This window comes from Lutra lutra, chromosome 8 (genome assembly GCF_902655055.1).
Source record: "Lutra lutra chromosome 8, mLutLut1.2, whole genome shotgun sequence".
NCBI lineage: Eukaryota > Metazoa > Chordata > Mammalia > Carnivora > Mustelidae > Lutra > Lutra lutra.
Window position 1 is genome coordinate 20,149,340 of NC_062285.1, and position 18,234 is coordinate 20,167,573.

At 35.2% G+C, this 18,234-nt stretch overlaps 1 protein-coding gene across 3 annotated transcripts in view; it reads right to left on the reverse strand.

Moving 5' to 3' along the window:
* Positions 1–751: 751 nt before the first annotated feature.
* MALRD1 (MAM and LDL receptor class A domain containing 1) overlaps positions 752–18,234 on the reverse strand; it is a 763,597-nt gene continuing 746,114 nt past the window's right edge. For 2 of the 3 annotated variants that reach the window (XM_047742656.1, XM_047742657.1), the window contains exons 40-41: positions 4,090–4,165; positions 753–1,052 (exon numbers count right to left, since the gene is read on the reverse strand). In XM_047742656.1, the coding sequence (XP_047598612.1) occupies positions 972–1,052; positions 4,090–4,165 (157 nt within the window). In that variant the 3' untranslated portion in view covers positions 753–971. Of the gene's footprint in view, positions 1,053–4,089; positions 4,166–18,234 lie in introns of all 3 variants that reach the window. The other variant, XM_047742658.1, reaches the window with a different exon arrangement.

Here is an 18,234-nt window from a genome sequence, read left to right on the forward strand (position 1 = left end):
AAGTCCTTCTCAGTGAGCTTTCCTTTCAAGAGGTTGGCTTGGCATGGGGTCCATGTCTCTCCTGGCCAGTAAGAGTGCTGTTGCTGGGAGTGCAGCCTGATAAGGGTTTTCTTGTTGGTAAAAGGTGACACGAGAGAAATCGCCCCTTTTTCCGCCTCCGAACTTCATTGTGAATGCAACAGTGCCGCAGCCTATAAAGCTATCCTCTAACTTGTAGGAGAGCTAGCCTGAGAACATAATCTAGAGCTAAAACTTATAAATAACCAGAATCCTTGCTGAAGGCATGGAGCTTTTGCAAAAACCAACCAAAGAAAGTGCTCTACCTCCCAATTTCCTGATTTTAGGGATTTTAACTGCCACATTATTTAAACAATTGAAATAGGGATTTTTCAGTTTCTTGAAGTCCAAAGCTTTTTAACTCATCTATTTCAGTATTATTTTTATATCTATATGAAGATATGTGTTAAATAATTATTTGAATAAAGGCATGATTAGGATGACAATTTCACTTTTTTTTTTCAAGATACAGAAATAACTTTTACTCATAATTATGTGGATTAGGACTGGTGTAATTTGTCCATTCCTGCTAATTTGTATATTAATTTATTCACTTATTCTTGTTTCTAAGCTCTATCTCATTTAAGTAAGCATTTTAACACTTATATTCAGGATACAAAACAGTTTGATTTGTAATTTTAAAAAATGATCATGATAAAATCAAAGGAAAACAGGAAACTCAAGTAGAACATTTTATTAAAATATTCAGATACACAAAGAATATAAGTTCTGATTCAGATTCCATGAAAACATCTAATATATTCAGGAAGAAAATTTATTTGTAAATATAATAATTGCACTAGTATTCTGAACTCCTTCTATTTTTACTATTGCATAAGATGAGTTTCTGTCAGATTTCAGAGTAGGATTTTCTATAAACTTCATACCCTAGATCATACTGGATTTGGATGGTACTATTTCAGATGATTAGATATGGTCTCCAGGCATCCTGATGTTGTGCCATATAATGGATTTGAGAAGGAGTATACAGAACTCTAAAAAAAAAAAAAAAAAAAAAAAAAACCACATTGAAAAGGTTAGGATTTTAAGCATTAAAGTAACAGACTTCTTTCCAGATCATGCAGAATACAATGAGTTTTTAATGGATTTCCACTGAAGTAATAACTAGAGCATTCCTGACTCTCTCCCCATTACCTACAATCCACACTGCCTACACTGCTGACAGGCCTACGGTTGGTATGTGTCCTAGGCCCTTGGGGCATGAGAGTCACTGCCTTATCCTCACCTCTGGTGGAATGGGGACATAACAGTGGTAGGATCTTGACTACCTCTTTTCTGTGGTCCTGGTTTCTCTAAGTCTGCTGTGTTGATCATAGCTAAACAAAACAAAAAAATACAAAACAAACAAACCTGACTTTTAGTTGAGAGAGTTATATTTTATAGAGTATATTAGAAAACCTAAAATTTGCTAAGTTCTAATAGGACAAACACTGATTTCTTCAACAAAGAACATGCAAGGAAAACATGAGAGAGAAAATGGAGCCTAGAGATTAAAAGAGTCTTAGGAGACATGTCTCTCAGTTTGGATGATATACCTTATATCCATCCTGATTTTAAAAATATAGCAACAACAACAAATATAACCCCCCTATTTATTTACAAGATAGTGGGGATAGGTTGAACACTGAATATTTAATGGCATCAAGGAATTACTAAATTTTTAGGTATGATACTGTGGTTATATTTTTTAAAGTCTTTATCCCTTAATATTACAACATAAGTCTTTACAGGTGAAACCTAATGATATGTGGGATTTGTTTAAAAATACCCTGGTTAAAACCAAGAGTGAACCCTAATGTAGACTATAGACTCTGGATGGTGGGTAGATACAGATTTGTCAGTGTAACAGATATACCATTCTGTTGTAGGATGTTGACCATGTGTTTGTGTGTTGGGGGGAGATATGTGAGAACTCTGTGTGTCTTCTGCTCAGTTTTGCTATGAACCTAAAACAGCTCTAAACGTGCCTGGGGGGACGCCTGGGTGGGTGCCTGGGTGGGTCAGTGGGTTGGCCTCTGCCTTCAGCTCAGGTCATGGTCTCAGGGTCCTGGGATCGAGCCCCATGTCAGGCTATCTGCTCAGCAGGGAGCCTGCACCCCTGCCCCGCCTGCCTCTCTGCCCTCTTGTGATCTCTCTCTCTCTCTCTCTGTCAAAATAAATAAATAAAATCTTAAAAAAAAAAAAAAAACCAACACTACCATTCTGGTGTGTAGTGGGAATGGGTGGTAGTAGAGGTGAAACAAGAATGATAATGGATTGAAATGATTGAAGTTGGGAGATGGGTATATGGTAGTTTGTTATACTATTCTTACAATTTCTGTATCAGAATTTGAGAATTTTCTCTAAGAGGTTCTGGAAAAGTATTTTGGAGAAATCTATTTCTCTGTTACAAAGTCAGGGAAGGTACACTTAGTTTAATACAACGTCATTGTTTCTGAAACAATAGAAATCAAAGCAGCAACAAAGTTCAAGAACTGTGACATAATTTCTTCTCTAGCCATTCTTGATGAAACGGGAAAAAATGTGAAAGAGGAAATTTTTTTTTATTTGTATAGAAAAAAGGAAATTGCTTCCAAGTTTCTTTAGAGTCATCAATTGCACTGCCATGTGCATACATAGCATAGTCTTGAAAGCACCTTGAAGAGTGGGTGTTTGATATGAACCCCCACTCGTGTGCCAGAGCAGCCATTTCTCAGTAGAAAGTAAAAGATGCACAGTACCTTCCTAGCAGCTTTTTAACTATTACAATTTTAAGATATCAATATAAAAATGCCAAATTTAAAACACAGATATCATTTGTATCTTTCAGATACTAAATGTTAAAGATTTAAAAAAAAAAAAAAAGATTAAATTTTCTTTCCTTTCCTAAAATGAAAGTGAGTTTGTACTACACCTGCCTACTTTGCCAGAAAGATACCTTAGGCTTCTCAAATATCCATTTATTTATTTATTATCCATTTGAAGTAGGGAGGGAGAAAGGTGGGGGCCTATATTTTAAGTTTTACTCTGTGTCTTGACTGACTTGACAGATCATCCAAATTGATTCTCTTTGTGCGCTGGGAAATATTTTCTTGTTTTCATTCCTAACAAAATAATACTAAAAGTATGTACAACATCATTATTGAATAAAACACAAAATTAAGAAGTCAAGTGTTGTGTCAGCCTTCAACCATATTAACCAAGGCTCCAAAACTACTAGAAATCATCTAATCTGGCACCTTATTACTCATTTAAATAATGGTAACAACTCTTTGTGGCCTATTTTCATTTAAAAATAATAGGGGGGAAAGGAACACTTTAGCTTTCTATATGCTCACCTTGACAAGAATGAATCTGATAAAATATTGCTAAAATCAGATGTAAGGAGGTTTTCCCAGATAAGAAGTGATGCGTCATGGCTAATCCTATTTTATACCTAAGTGAATGCTCATATTATCTACTTAAGAAAGAGATGAGAAAGATTTTACTTCATTTTCTCTCTAGTCTACTTAGTGCACTGATAAGATATAGCCCTAAAAAGTCCCAAGAAGATGTAATACACTTTAATTTCTCCTTTAGTCTTCTAAATTAGCCGGTAATAGCCCTTTACTGCTCACACCTAAATTTAAAACACAGCACAGAATGCTGTCCTCCCTTTTGTCTTTGGGAATAGAATACAAAGAATAGTCAATAAAGAGTTACTATGGGTAGCTGAGTAATACTCTGGGTTAAACTGATATTTTCCAGATTTGTCAGCTCTTGTCGAGTATGAACAGTGACCACAAAGCCACTTAACATTGAACTGACTTTACAAACAGATTGAATCTGTCCTGGAATGGAAAATTCTCATTTCACATTCAGAGAGACTAAAACCCTTCCCATTCCCAATAAAATAATTCCATTAAAATATTCTTCTTAGCCATGATATGGAAACGTGTCCAAATAACACTGTGTGTGTGTGTGTGTGTGTGTATGTGTATGTGTGTACATATTTTTGCTTCTGAAACAATACAGTTCACCATTACCACTTACCTCTGTTTTCTCTGGGTTACTCCAGTTCCCATAAACCGGATTAAGAAATGCACAGTTAACACTTCCTTTAGTTTTCCTTGAAGCACACAGGACCATAAAAAAAGAATAATTATTGAAATGTAGCACACTACATTTCCAGTTTATTACCTGGTAGACATCTTTGAGAGACACCTTCTAGCCAGCATATTTATTTTTATGAATGTATTACCATAAGTAAAGTTATTATTATTTTTTTTCTTTGCAGGACACTAAGGCAACTACATTCTTGAAAGTAAATGTTATTTGACCTCTGAATATTTAAATCAAAATAAACACAGGGAGATAAAAAGTGGCATAAATTGGTCTTAAAATTGATTTCTTAAAGTTTTACTCAGGTAGTACAAAGGGTACAACATTATAAAGAACCAGCTATACGGAAAGGCTACCTTAGACTTCAAAAGTGCCAAACACCAAATCCTGAGGACTATTTTTAGTGACAGTGTTTGTCATAAAAATCTATAGCAATGAGTCATTCTTTAACATTTTAAATAGCAAATTTAAATATGAGTTTTTTGAAGAGTTCTTAATGTTAGCATTTCCTTTAAATGAATCACAAAGAGATGTGTCCTTGATAAGCTCACATGTTGGTCTAGATCTGCTAATATACTCTGATTAACTGAACTCCTAAATGATCATTTTCTTTTTGTGGTTTACTTAATTACTTAAGAGTCCACAGACTTACTAGAAGACGACAAGCCTTGGAATACTTGGTCACAACTGTTGAGAATAAAAAATGCCCACCAGGGGAACAAAAAATATAACCAGATAACTAAATACACCCCATTAAAGATATACAGAATGATCCCATATATGCACACACACGCAAGCATAATGGAGAATGGAAGACCAATTGTAGGATGATTGCCAGTGTCTTGAGGACAGCTAGGAGGAAAAAAATATAGTAATACCTGAGTATTTTTGCCTAATCAGCGTTTAATGATAATAAGTCTGTCAATCATATACCCTTAAATCCTAAGGGAAAAGGCAGTAAAGAGGAAACTAACTTGTTGTTTTTTTTGTTTTGTTTTGTTTTGTTTTTAATTTTTTAAATTTATTTTCAGCGTAACAGTATTCATTGTTTTTGCACCACACCCAGTGCTCCATGCAATCCTTGCCCTCTCCAATACCCACCACCTGGTTCCCCCAACCTCCCACCCCCCGCCCCTTCAAAACCCTCAGATTGTTTTTCAGAGTCCATAGTCTCTCATGGTTCACCTCCCCTTCCAATTTCCCTCAACTCCCTTCTCTCTAACTCCCCATGTTCTCCATGCTATTTGTTATGCTCCACAAATAAGTGAAACCATATGATAATTGACTCTCTCTGCTTGACTTTAACTTGTTTTTTGAAAAGATATCTTCAGTTAATGACTTCTTATTGTCATCTACCAAAACACATAGGCCAACAGCCTGGTCTGGGTAATTGTGTTTGGCTGGCAATGTGTCCTTTCTGTTGATTCAGTCTTCAAAGCTTCCTAATCTCCACTATTTCTGTACAATTGGCTTAAATATTCAAAAGCTTAACCAGCTGACCCTCATTGAGTCTACATTTTGGGTATCAATCCATAGGGAGATATAGATATATATATATGTATATATACATATATATATATATATATGAGCTATATTTGTGTATGTGTATATGTATATATATATATATATATCAGCTATATTTGTCGGTTATTATTGGAAAAAAATTCATAGATACGCTCTTAAATGATGCAACAAATATCTGTTAATTCCTTAACTACAGTAAGTGAGTACTTGGGATTTGCTACAGTTAGGTTGAATAAGTGGTATTTTATTCTTTGCCTTTCCTTCCTCCAGGACTAGTAGTCAATGTAAACTTCTCAGAGTGGTAAGCTCAGTAAATGCTACAGTTAGGTGCAGGCCTAGGCAGTGTTGCTTTTAGAATTGAGACTAGATAGGGAGTTGAATGGAAGTTTCAGAGTATGTCACAATGCCAAAACAAAGGCTGGCACAGGAGAGACTGAACATCAAGGTAGGAAGTAACAAAACAAAATGGAAACTAGGAACTAGATAAAGATCAGACGAATGCAGACACCACTCAGAAAAATTAATCTCAGGGTGCCTGGGTGGCTCAGTGGGTTAAGCCTCTGCCTTTAGCTCAGTTCATGATCTCAGGGTCCTGGGATCGAATCCTACATTGGGCTCCTTGCTCTGCAGTGAGCCTGCTTCTCCCTCTGCCTCTACCTGCCACTCTGCCTGCCTGTACTCTCTATACCTCTCTGACAAATAAATAAAATCTTTAAAAAAAAAAAAGAAAGAAACTAGGAACTAGATAAAAATCAGACGAATGCAGACACCACTCAGAAAAATTAATCTCAGGGTGCCTGGGTGGCTCTGTGTGTTAAGCCTCTGCCTTTGGCTCAGGTCATGATCTCAGGGTCCTGGGATCAAGCCCCGCATCAGGCTCTCTGCTCAGCAGGGAGCGTTCTTCCCCCTCTCTCTCTGCCTATCTCTCTGCCTACTTGTGATCTCTCTCTCTGTCAAATAAATAAAATCTTTTTAAAAACATTTAAAAAAGAAAAATTAATCTCAGCTGAAATCAGGCATGAAATCAGGAAGCAAGAGGAAATCTAAACCATAGGCCTAAAGAGGACAGATGGTCCAAAGGCCAGGCAGGCAACCAGGAACTGAAGGGACAGGCTTGGCAGTCATTCGGATAGAAGTGAGGTGCACGGAATACAAAAAGATCTTGATGTGAGACAATTATTTTTGGCTTTGGAGCTAGAATCCCAAATGACCTAGACCAAGATTGGCAGGCAGAAGTCAGGTAAATTGATCAGTTTTCCAGTTGTTAAATTCAGGTATTGGAGCAACTTTTTCCCCCCTGAGAGGATTTTAAGTCTTAAATAATTTTCTATTAGAATGAAAAAAAAAAGACCTATAGGTGGTAGACTTTGGGGATCAGGTGACCACAAAGAAGGAAAGGTTGCACTTAAGGTAAGAATGTGAAGTTGTAGTAAAAGAGGAAAGGGTCATGGTATGAGTAGCAGAATGTGAGCAGTGGTAAATTTGTCCTTCCTTAAATTATGTTTATTAGCAGTCAGAAACTACTACTGATTTTCCTATCAAAGATATGTCCCCAAATATGAATTGTTAGGCTTAATTTTTAATGTAGTTCCTGTTTATAGTATAAAATATCACCCATCATCAATAGATACTTACATTAAGTAAATTTCTAGTGTCCACTCCATACATTTACTATTTCAAGTACTATGATATGATTTTCCATATGCATCAATTATATATGTTTTATATTCAGACATAAAGAGTTTTACTTAAAGTGGTAGATCCTTCTATAAGGAAAACAAAATGTCTGTGAAGTTTTCTGCCAGTTCTAACACTGTAATGTATAATGATAAGCCTATATTAGGCTAAAAAATGCTACATTTAACTTAACACTATCTGTCAGTAGGCATACAGCTCTAAAAGAGTTGAGGTTTCAAAGAATCTCACCACCTTCAGGAATCAGCAGGGAATTGACTTGGAAGTTTGGAGTAGAGAGAAAAAAGCAGCATGGATCACATGAGTTTTCCATCCATAATTTAATCATGTGTTCACTTAAATTATTATTAAGCTCCTGCTGTGTCCGGTATGCATAGTAGCTATATAGGGTGGCATTTTGAATAGGCTGAAAGAGAGATGTCATTACTGTGAACTAGGATAATTCCAATGGGAATTTCCAATTTAAATTTAGTGAGCATATGTATAACTCTAAAGGAATTCAATTCATGGCTTATTAACTAACAATTGTTTTAGTATTGATTAAAAACATGTAAGTGTTTATAATATGTATCTGAAATTACCATATATGGGCAATGAAGAAAAAGAATAAAACAAAAACTCATTTTTGTTACATCTAGTAAACATGACTTTGAGGTAAATATTCATGTGTATTTTAACAGCTTTATTCAATTATCGCACATCATACAAATTTACTCATTTAAATATGATTCAGTGTTTAATAACAATTTTATTTTTAAAACTTGTCAATATATAGGTAACATAAAATTTGACATTTTAACCACTTTTCAGTGTATAATTCAGTGGCTTTCATTATTTTATTTTTTTTTAATTTTATTTTTTATAAACATATATTTTTATCCCTAGGGGTACAGGTCTGTGAATCACCAGGTTTGGCTTTCATTATTTTGACAGTGTTACGAACCATCACCTCTAGTCACAGAATGTTTTCATCATCAGAAATAGAAACTCCATAGCCACTAAACCATAGTTTCCCATTCTCCTCTTTCTCTAGCCCCAGGTAACCTCTGATTTACCTTCTGTCTCTATGAATTTGCCTACTCTAGGTACTTTACATACGTAGAACTGTACAATGTTTATCTTTTTGTGTCTAGCTTATTTTACTTACTATAATGTTTTCAAGGTTCACCCATATTGTAGCATGTATAAGGACTTCAGTAATTTTTGTGGCTGAGTAGTATTCCATTCTCTGCCTGTGTTACACTTTGTTTACTCATTCATCTGATAATAGACACTTGAGTTGTTCCACCTTTTGGTCTATTGCAGATGATGTTATGAATGTTGACATGTGAGTATCTGAGTTCCCGTTCAATTATATATCTTTTCACATGCTAATCTGCCATTTGTGTATCTTTATTGAAGAAATGTTTATAAAAGTCTGCTGCTTTTAATTTGGTGGTGATTCTTTGTTATTGAGTTATAGGAGTTTTTTTTATAGACTCTGGATATTAAACTCTGATCAGATGTATGATTTCAAATATTTTTTTCTGTTTTGTAGGTTGCCCTTTTAGGATTTTTAAAGTATCCTTTGATACATGAAAATTTTTTATGAAGTCCAGTTTTCTTTTTGTTTTGTTTCTTGGGCTTTCGGTTTCATCTAAGAATGCGTTGTTATCTTTTCACATGTATGTTGGTCATCTGTATGTCTTCTTTGAAAAAATATTTATTCATGTCCTCTGCCCATTTTTTTTTTTTTTTTTTGGTTTCTCTATAAACATATATTTTTATCCCCAGGGGTACAGGTCTGTGAATCACCAGGTTTACACACTTCACAGCACTCACCATAGCACATATCCTCCCCAATATCCATAACCCCACCCCTTCTCCCAACCCCCCTCCTCCCATCAACCCTCAGTTTGTTTTGTGAGATTAAGAGTCACTTATGGTTTGTCTCCCTCCCAATCCCATCTTGTTACATTTATCCTCTGCCCATTTTTAATTGGATTGTTTTTTTGCCACTGAGTTGTATAAATTCTTTATATTTTGGATATGAACCCCTTGTCAGATTATATCATTTGTAAATACCTTCTCCTATTCAGTAGGTGCTTTTTTGTCTTGTTGATGCTTTCCTTCGGTCTGCAAAAGCTTTTTATTTTGGTGTAGTGCCAATTAGCTTAATTTTGTTTTTGTTTCCCTTGCCAGAGAAGACCTGTCTAGAAAAGAAAAGTTTCTATGGCTGATGTCACAGAAATTACTGCCTTTATTTTCTTCTAGGACTTTAATGGTTTCAGGTCTGTATCACATGATCAGTGAAATGCAAATTAAAACCACAATGAAGTATTACCTCAAAATGGCTAAAATAAAAAACCCAAGACTTAGCAAGTATTGGCGAGGATGTAGAGAAAAAGGAATCTTTGTGCATTGTTGAAGGGAATGAAGATTGGGATAGCCACTGTGGAAAAACAGTATGGATGTTCCTGAAAAACCTGAAAAGACAGAATTACTGTATGATCCAAAAATTGCACCACTGGGTGTTTACCCAAAGAAAACAAAAACACTAATTCAAAAAGGTACATGCACTCCAATGTTTGTTTATTTTGCCTAAGTGCTCTGGTTAAGGTTTTTTTTTTTTTTTTTTAAGATTTTATTTATTTGACAGAGAAAGATCACAAGTAGGCAGAGAGGCAAGCAGGGGGGCGGGGGAGGAAGCAGTCTCCCCGCTGAGCAGAGAGCCCGATGTGCACTCAATCCCAGGACCCTGAGATCATGACCTGAGCTGAAGACAGAGGCTTAAACCACTAAGCCACCCAGGCAGCCCCTCTGGTTAAGGTTTCTTACTGATAAACACATTTATATCTAGCTTCTTGGTGCTAAAACCTTTACTAATATAAAACTAAATTATGCAGTGCCTGAGTGGCACAGTGCGTTAAGCATCCAGTTCTTGGTTTTGGCTCAGGTCATGATCTCAGGGTCCTGGGATCAAGCCCTGAGTCAGGCTCCGTGCTCAGTGTGGAGTCTGCTTGGGGTTCTCTCTCCCTCTGCCTCTTACCATTATGTGTGCTTGCTCTCTCTCTCTGTCTCTAATCTTTTAAAACAAACAAAACATTAATAAAACCCTGAATTGTAATGACAGTGTATGATGAAAATATATATGTCAGTGTTTGGATAGTTTTAGGATAGATTCTGATTGTCACTGTGACCATCTTTAGACTAGATGAGTGAATAAACCTTTATTTAGGTTGAAAGAAAAGGTGACAGTGAACATGAGTATCACCCTGAATGTTGAAGAATGGCTATCAGGAAGATTACACGAAGAATGATAGACGGTACCTGAGTTGTTTCTATTGAAAAGTCTGTACTCCAAAATGAACATCTGTTTACATAAATCATTAGCTTATTAATTAGTAACTATAATCCACTTTAATAATTAGTTTTGTTGGGCATGTCTTTTAATTTTATTTACCAAATTAATTGTTGTTTTTGGTTATCAGTGGGTTAGTTTCTTTTTGTTAACAACAGACATGTTTTTCTCTAAGTTACAGTATGTCATCTTGTGTGTCTGAGAAACTGGTCAGGCTTCTTAGTCTAATCTACCAAATGCCTTCATCCCCACTACCATCTCAGGGGAACAAGCTGTCTCAATTTTTTCTCCTATTTAAAAATAGGCTTAGAAAACACTCAGAGAAAAATGAGCTACAAATTTTAGTGCGAATTATAAAAAAAAGGAAATACCATTTGAGAGGGCAATGTGTGATGATTCTGGGTAGACTGTATTATAAAATTCTATTGTAAAAACCTGTATGCTAAAAAGTATGGAGAACTGTCATCTCTGAAACTGAGGTAATCATAATGCAGTTACCAAGGTGATTTGAAGGCATGAACATGATAATTTACCAAAAAATGTTGCTGTTCGTGTGTGTGTGTATGTTTGTGTGTGTGTGTGAATCTTTTCTCATGCTTCCACTAATGAAATGATCTGGATATATTGCTTCTAAATGTTGAAGGATATTCTAAAATTCAAGAAATGATTGTTCCGAGTTACTTGCATGAAGGAAAATGATGCTTTACAAAGCGATGACTCATTTCTTAAGATGGCAGAATGATAGAATATTGCTGATGTTATCATCTTTTATAATTATTTAAATATATCCAATAATTCTAGGATACAAACTATGTACTAAAACATTGTGTTAGGTCTTTGACTTACAAAGTTGATCAGTATATGCCTCTAGAACTTTTGGAGGGTGGCAGATAATGGACTTCTGTCTCTTGGATGAAATTATATGTATAGACAATGTCTACCACAAGTAGATGCCTGGTAATAGTTGAATGCAATTCTCTTTACCTTCTTTTCTTCTTCTTTCCTCCTTCTGTCAACTGTCTTTTTTTTTTTTTTAAACTTTTTACTTCTTTGTCCTGTCCACAAAGCCTGGATTCAATGAAGGGATATTGGGATAAAGAGAAATAATAAGGAAGTATCAAAGTCTTCTGGAGGAGAAAGACCGAATCTAGTTATTCTTCTCTCTATCACAGTATCTAATGCAGTAGGAATCAACTGACTACTTATGGAAAGAATAATTTAATGTATATGGTCTGAAGCATTTATGATGGAACAAAATCCACTAACCTGCTTTCTGTCCTGTTCCCTCAGGAACAGTGTCCTGTGCCCACTTCTACCAATATACTTCCTAAGTTCCCACAGAGAAAAGATAATCATTTTTACTGTCATGGAGTCACATTTGTATTTAGCTTTCTGTTCCACTTAGCACAAGACTTTAAGTGGGCCAGGAGCCTCCTTCTGCTCTCTCTCTCTTTCCATTTTTTTTTTTTTTTCCAGTGGATTAACTGCCAGCTCAGATGAATAGCTTGGGGCTTCCAGGAAGACTAGAGGAAAAAAATGGGTGTGGCCCTTCTATCTCTCTCTATTACCTAGAAACTGAAAAAGTCATATGATTGGCAAAAAAACAACTTAGTGCAAATAACTTATTTTACAGTATTTGAAAAGTAAAGGTCTGAGTTCCTAATATCTCATGTATCTCTGAAAAATGAGAGGTATGAAACATCCATATACAAATATAAGAATCTTGAAATGAATTTTCAGTCTATGAAGTATTTGATTTGTTACTATTAGGGAAAAATATTTTCTAACCATAAAGGTACTTTTATGGTTAGAAAAAGTGACTTAAAAAAGTGACTTTTTTTTTAAGGATACATCTAAATTATGAAATACAGTTATTTCAGTGGTGGAGACAGAATTCATTTATCCTGGGAGTCATGTCCATTACGTTAAATTTTGCTTAGCCTGATCAATGATGAATCGGGGGTGTCCCAGAGAAGTAAATCTCAATTCCACTCTCCCTGTTTCTACCTCTGTCATTTAAAACTCTTCAGTTAGTTTTTTTCCAAATGTTCTTAGTCTTAAGACTTTGTTAGTATGCCCCAGTCTTTCTGAGTGTGCTAATCTTTCAGATGAAAATATATTATAAAATCTTAATAGAAATAAATTATTCCTGGGTTTCCACATTTATTCATTTATATTTAATTGTTCATTAAACGTATTTTTGTCAAGAATGGATTTTTTTTTTAAGATTTTATATATTTGAGAGAACAAGAGCGAGAGAGAGGATGAGCAGGGGAAGCAGCAGGCAGAGGGAGAAACAGGCTCACCACAGAGCAAGGAGCCCATTGTGGGACTTGAGCCCAGGACCCCAGGATCATGACCTGAGCTCTTGGTAGACAGTTAACCGGCTCAGTCATCCAGGCTCCACAAGAAGAAATTTTTTCTTTTAAGAAATGATTGTTTCCGGGGCGCCTGGGTGGCTCAGTGGGTTAAGCCGCTGCCTTCGGCTCAGGTCATGATCTCGGAGTCCTGGGATCGAGTCCTGCATCGGGCTCTCTGCTCAGCAGGGAGCCTGCTTCCTCCTGTCTCTCTGCCTGCCTCTCTGCCTGCTTGTGATCTCTCTCTGTCAAATAAATAAATAAAAATCTTTAAAAAAAAAAAAAAGAAATGATTGTTTCCTGACCAGGGTAATACTAATTTTTTTCTCTGTCCCATCAAACAGATTAATGAATTTTTGTTTGTTTTTACTTCCTGATTTTAGATTGATGCACTTTTTTTAAGTTTTTTTTTGTTTGTTTTTTTATTTATGTGTTTTTGGGTTTTTTTTTTTAATGTGTTTTTGAGAGAGAGAGCAAGCAAGCCAGGATGACCATGGGGAGGGGCAGAGGGAGAAGCAGACTCCCTGCTGAGGAGGGAGCCTGATGCAGAACTCTATCCAGGACCTGGGGATTATAACTCTAGAGGAAGGTAGATGCTTAAATGACTAAGCCCCGCCCCAGGTGCCCGATGCACTGTTTCCTATGAAATTGTCAGTGCTCTATGATTCACATAGATTATCTTTTTTTTTTCCCTTTCTCTAAGCCTTAAACAAGTTTTATTTTATACCTGGTCTCTGTTCATTTCCAGTCCAGATTTTAGCCTGTTTGAATAAAACTTTTTAAAGGAGAATTATTACAAATTATAAAATTTACACCTTATTTTGTTCTTTTCTTGTCTTTCAGCTTGCAAAGATAAGTACAATAGAAGAGTATAAATTAAATAAGAAGTAGGTAGGAAGTTCAAGAAAGGAATTGTGAGGACAGGAAAATAGAACCAGAGGTAGTGAAATGGGACAGTACATGAATTGAGAGTCTATATATTTACTAAATGAAGGATACAGCTTTGACTTTAAGATTCTTAAATTTAGGGGGCCTGGGTGGCTCAGAGGGTTAAAGCCTCTGCCTTCAGCTCAGGTCATGATCCCAGTGTCCTGGGATCGAGCCCCGCATTGGGCTCTCTCCTTGGTGGGGAGCCTGCTTCCTCCTCTCTCTCTCTGCCTGCCTCTCTGCCTACTTGTGATCTCTCTGTGTCGAATGAATAAATAAAATCTTTAAAAAAAAAAAAGATTCTTAAATTTAAATGTAAGCAGGACAATCAGTTACATAGGTAACTGCACTACAACTCAGTGCAATGTAGGCTGAAAGAGCAGCAAGTCCCCAGGGCAGTTCAAAATATCAGTGATAAAGCGTGCCTCAATAAAATCTATCTCGGAGAATGTGGTAACAAGGAGGGGGATGAATTTTATGGAACCCTTGAAGCACAACAGTGCCTCAGAGAATTTGATTTCGGGAGCATTTTCATATGTTTATGTTTGTTATAAAAAAAGCCAACAGATTACAATTAATAAAAAGATTACAATTTGTAGTAGGTAATTACAGAGCAAATATTAAATGTTATAACAATCAATAGCTAGAATAAAATCATATAACATCATGAGGCATTGTAACAATAAATTGAGTCTATCAAATCACCTTTTATCATTGAATGTGTACTCCTGTAAAATACTATATAATCTGGTATGTATTTTATATATATATATATATATATATATATATATATATATACATACATATATATATTATATATATTTTAGCAGTATTATATAGTATTTTGTGTGTGTATATATATAAACATACACATATATAAAATATATATAAATATATTAAACACACACTATATAATACTATGTAATACTGCTAAAAAAGGAAAAAATCAGGACATATTCAGCTATATAAGAGTCTTTATTTCTAGCGAGATACTGAGTTTTGTTTTGTTTTAGAAGTAAATCTGGGAAGGAGAAAAAAAAAAGAAAAGCCAATTTTAATAAAGCAGGGATAAATTAGGGGGGCATGTCCATGACTCAAGTTTTCATTTCCAAGTCCTTAAGGAACAAGCTGAACCAAATGTTTGGGTGAAGAAGTTCAGAAAGGATTGGGTTTGCAAACATAACCAGAAATGCCACAAAAAGGAGAGGAAAGGATTAATCATCTGGGGTCACAAAACCAAACAACTGGGACACTGAATTTTGCTAAACTCATTCACATGACACAGCAGCTGCCATATTTTTCTCCTCTTTTCAGGCAGGAAATAAATATCACTGACTACAAAACCTGTCACTGTTTAATGTGATCTTGCTGTGGCAGAGAGCCTAAAAAGGAACATGCCTAGGAATATGGATGCAATTAGTGTGAATAAAGCTAACCCAGGTTCCTGTAGCTTAACCTTAGGGAGACTCCCCCATGCTGCCAGTGTGAGCATAGTCTCAACTTGGCTTCTCCCTATCTGAGTGTAGTGTTAGCACATTCACAACTGCCCAACAGGAACCAGATGCAGAGCTGGACTCCCTTTGGAAATATATTTGGTAGCCCTTTGAAAATCTTCTTTGGCCTGGTAAAATTACTAGGAGTCAATCTTTAGGAAATAATTAGAGAGGACAACAAAGATTTATGTAGAAAGAGGCTTATCACAAATTATTTGTAATAATGAAAAATTATATAACTTAAATGTCTAATAATAGGATAATGGTTAAATGATGATACATGTACTTGAGAGAACATTAAATATCCCTTTCGAGTAATGCTAGAAAGAATATTTATTGGTTTAAGGGCAGTGTTTCTCAAAGTGTAGTCTGTGGACTGCCAGAGGTCCTAAGACCTCTTCAGAGGTATACAAATTCAAAACTATCATCATCATCATCATCATCATCAGACCCATTGGTAAAAGATTCATTCAAATGCAAGCTAGATCGATGAATTTTTATTTTAACAGACTTTTTCACTGTGTTGAGATTTGCACTGATGTTGCACTGATGATTACAACTGTCAGTGCCTTAGCAGGGAACAAGATAATGGTACCTGGCTATATGTTACATTCTTCACCAGCACGTATTTACGGTAAATTTTTTGACAAGTTCGTTTCATTTCAAAATGATCTTGTTGAAACAACAAAATTGATTATATTAAATCTCAACTGTTCATGCAAGGTTTTTCTAGTATTCTGAGAACTATGCATAAAGCACTCTTATGGCATATTGTCTTGTGGAATAGCACTGCAAGACCGAGTTGCATGCTAAACTAACCACTTTTTTCATGCAACAGCAATTATATTTGGAAGAATGACTGACAGCTTGTGGTTATTCAGTTTAGGGCATTTGGCAGACATTTTACTAAAAATGAACATGAGCAATGATATCAGAGAAAACACCTGACAGTATCTCTTGCTAATGATAAAATTTGAACTTTCAAACAAAAGTTAGAATTCTAAAAAACTTGCATTTTCCATCAGGATCACAACAGCTTCCCAGTATTTTAAAGACTTGTCTGAAATTTTTTTCTTACATTGCATAATGAAATGTTTCAACACTTGAGAAGCTACATAACTCACTTAACATTTTCTAAATGAAAAGTGCAGGACACTACAGAATGGGTAAATGATCCATTCATAGTGCCAGATAGACTAATGAATTTTTGATGTAACAGTGCAAAGACTTCTTCATTGATAGGGTTTCAGATTCCACATTACAACTACACTTTACCACAATGTCAAGTTTTGGTATAATAGAAAACATGCATGATTACCTAAAAATCTATGAAAATATATCTCCCTTTTCAAAATGTTTATCTATGTAAGGTTGAATTTTCTTTATATACCTCAATCAAAACAATATACTGCAGTTCTTTTAATGCAATAGTAGACACGAGAATTCAGTGCTGGCTCTCACTAAATTTTTCTTTCAGTTTGAGTACCTCTGTTCTACTGAGCATTCTGGTTTCAAAGAGGAGTAAGTACCCATTTACCTGGCAGGAAACAAGACATACTTTTCTTCAATAAGTTTTTGCTATCTCTTCTAAAGATATTTTGCTATCTCTGTATTCTTTTCCTGTCTCCTATAAATGTGATGCCATAAAGTCCTACATTAATAAAGGTCATTTTCATAAAATGATATGTATATTAATATGTATAATACATATATGAATATGTTTTTATAATATGTATTTTATCTTAATACATGATGGATTTTTTTATTTTAAAATGAATTAATACATATAATTTAAAATACTTCTCAATTTTATAAATATAAATATAAATTTTGATAACTGAACCACATAAAAAAGTTTTTTGGGGTTCTCAATAATGTTTGATGATGTAAAGGTATCTTGAGAGTAAAAAATCTGAGAGTGATCAGCATAGGGAGAAAAGAAAAAAAAATTGGTAGACAACTCAAATTTCAAGATGCAAGCATGTGCACATATGTTTATACATGTGCACATTGATAAAAGTTTAGAAGATACATTGAAGTGGTAATAATACGTATCTCTTCATGGTGACATTAAAGATAATTTTAAATTCTCTTGTAGCACTTTGTTGTATTTCCTGGTTTATCATCGTTAAGTTGTTGTGTATTAGAATCTTGGAGGAGATGAGATGGTTTTCTAGTTCAGATACTATCAGGAGGCATTACCCCAGCTTGAGCTCCATACCATCCTGCCCCAACGCCTGTTAAGTCATTTGCCTAAAAGATAAGATCTGCCATGCTTACCAGGTTTTCCTGATTGCCTTCTTTTAGCATTTCTTCTCAAAGCTAGTCTGGTCCACCTTGCTGCACTACCTAACAGTTGTTGGATAGGCTGCACTTTTTCATAAATCCTGCTTTTGCTCTGAGGTTCACTCTCCATTGGCCAGAACTGAGCTAGCTCTGGAGCCAGATAAACTTTTCTTTGTACTCGACTATGCGTGGTACATTTTACTACCAGGACATATGGTACTTTTTTAATTGGAATGAAATACTTTTCCATGTAAATTGCTCTATATGAAAACTCTAATTTCATTATTGAATTCTTTTAGACATATAATCTGTTTGATTGAAACTGATGGCAGTGTTGAAGTTAATTATCAGTCTTCATGATTTCCCTTAGCAATCATCTAGCAACTTGCTGCTTTTTAAATCTTTTTAGACAATTTAAAATTTACAACACTATATGAAAATCTGTATAGAAAGA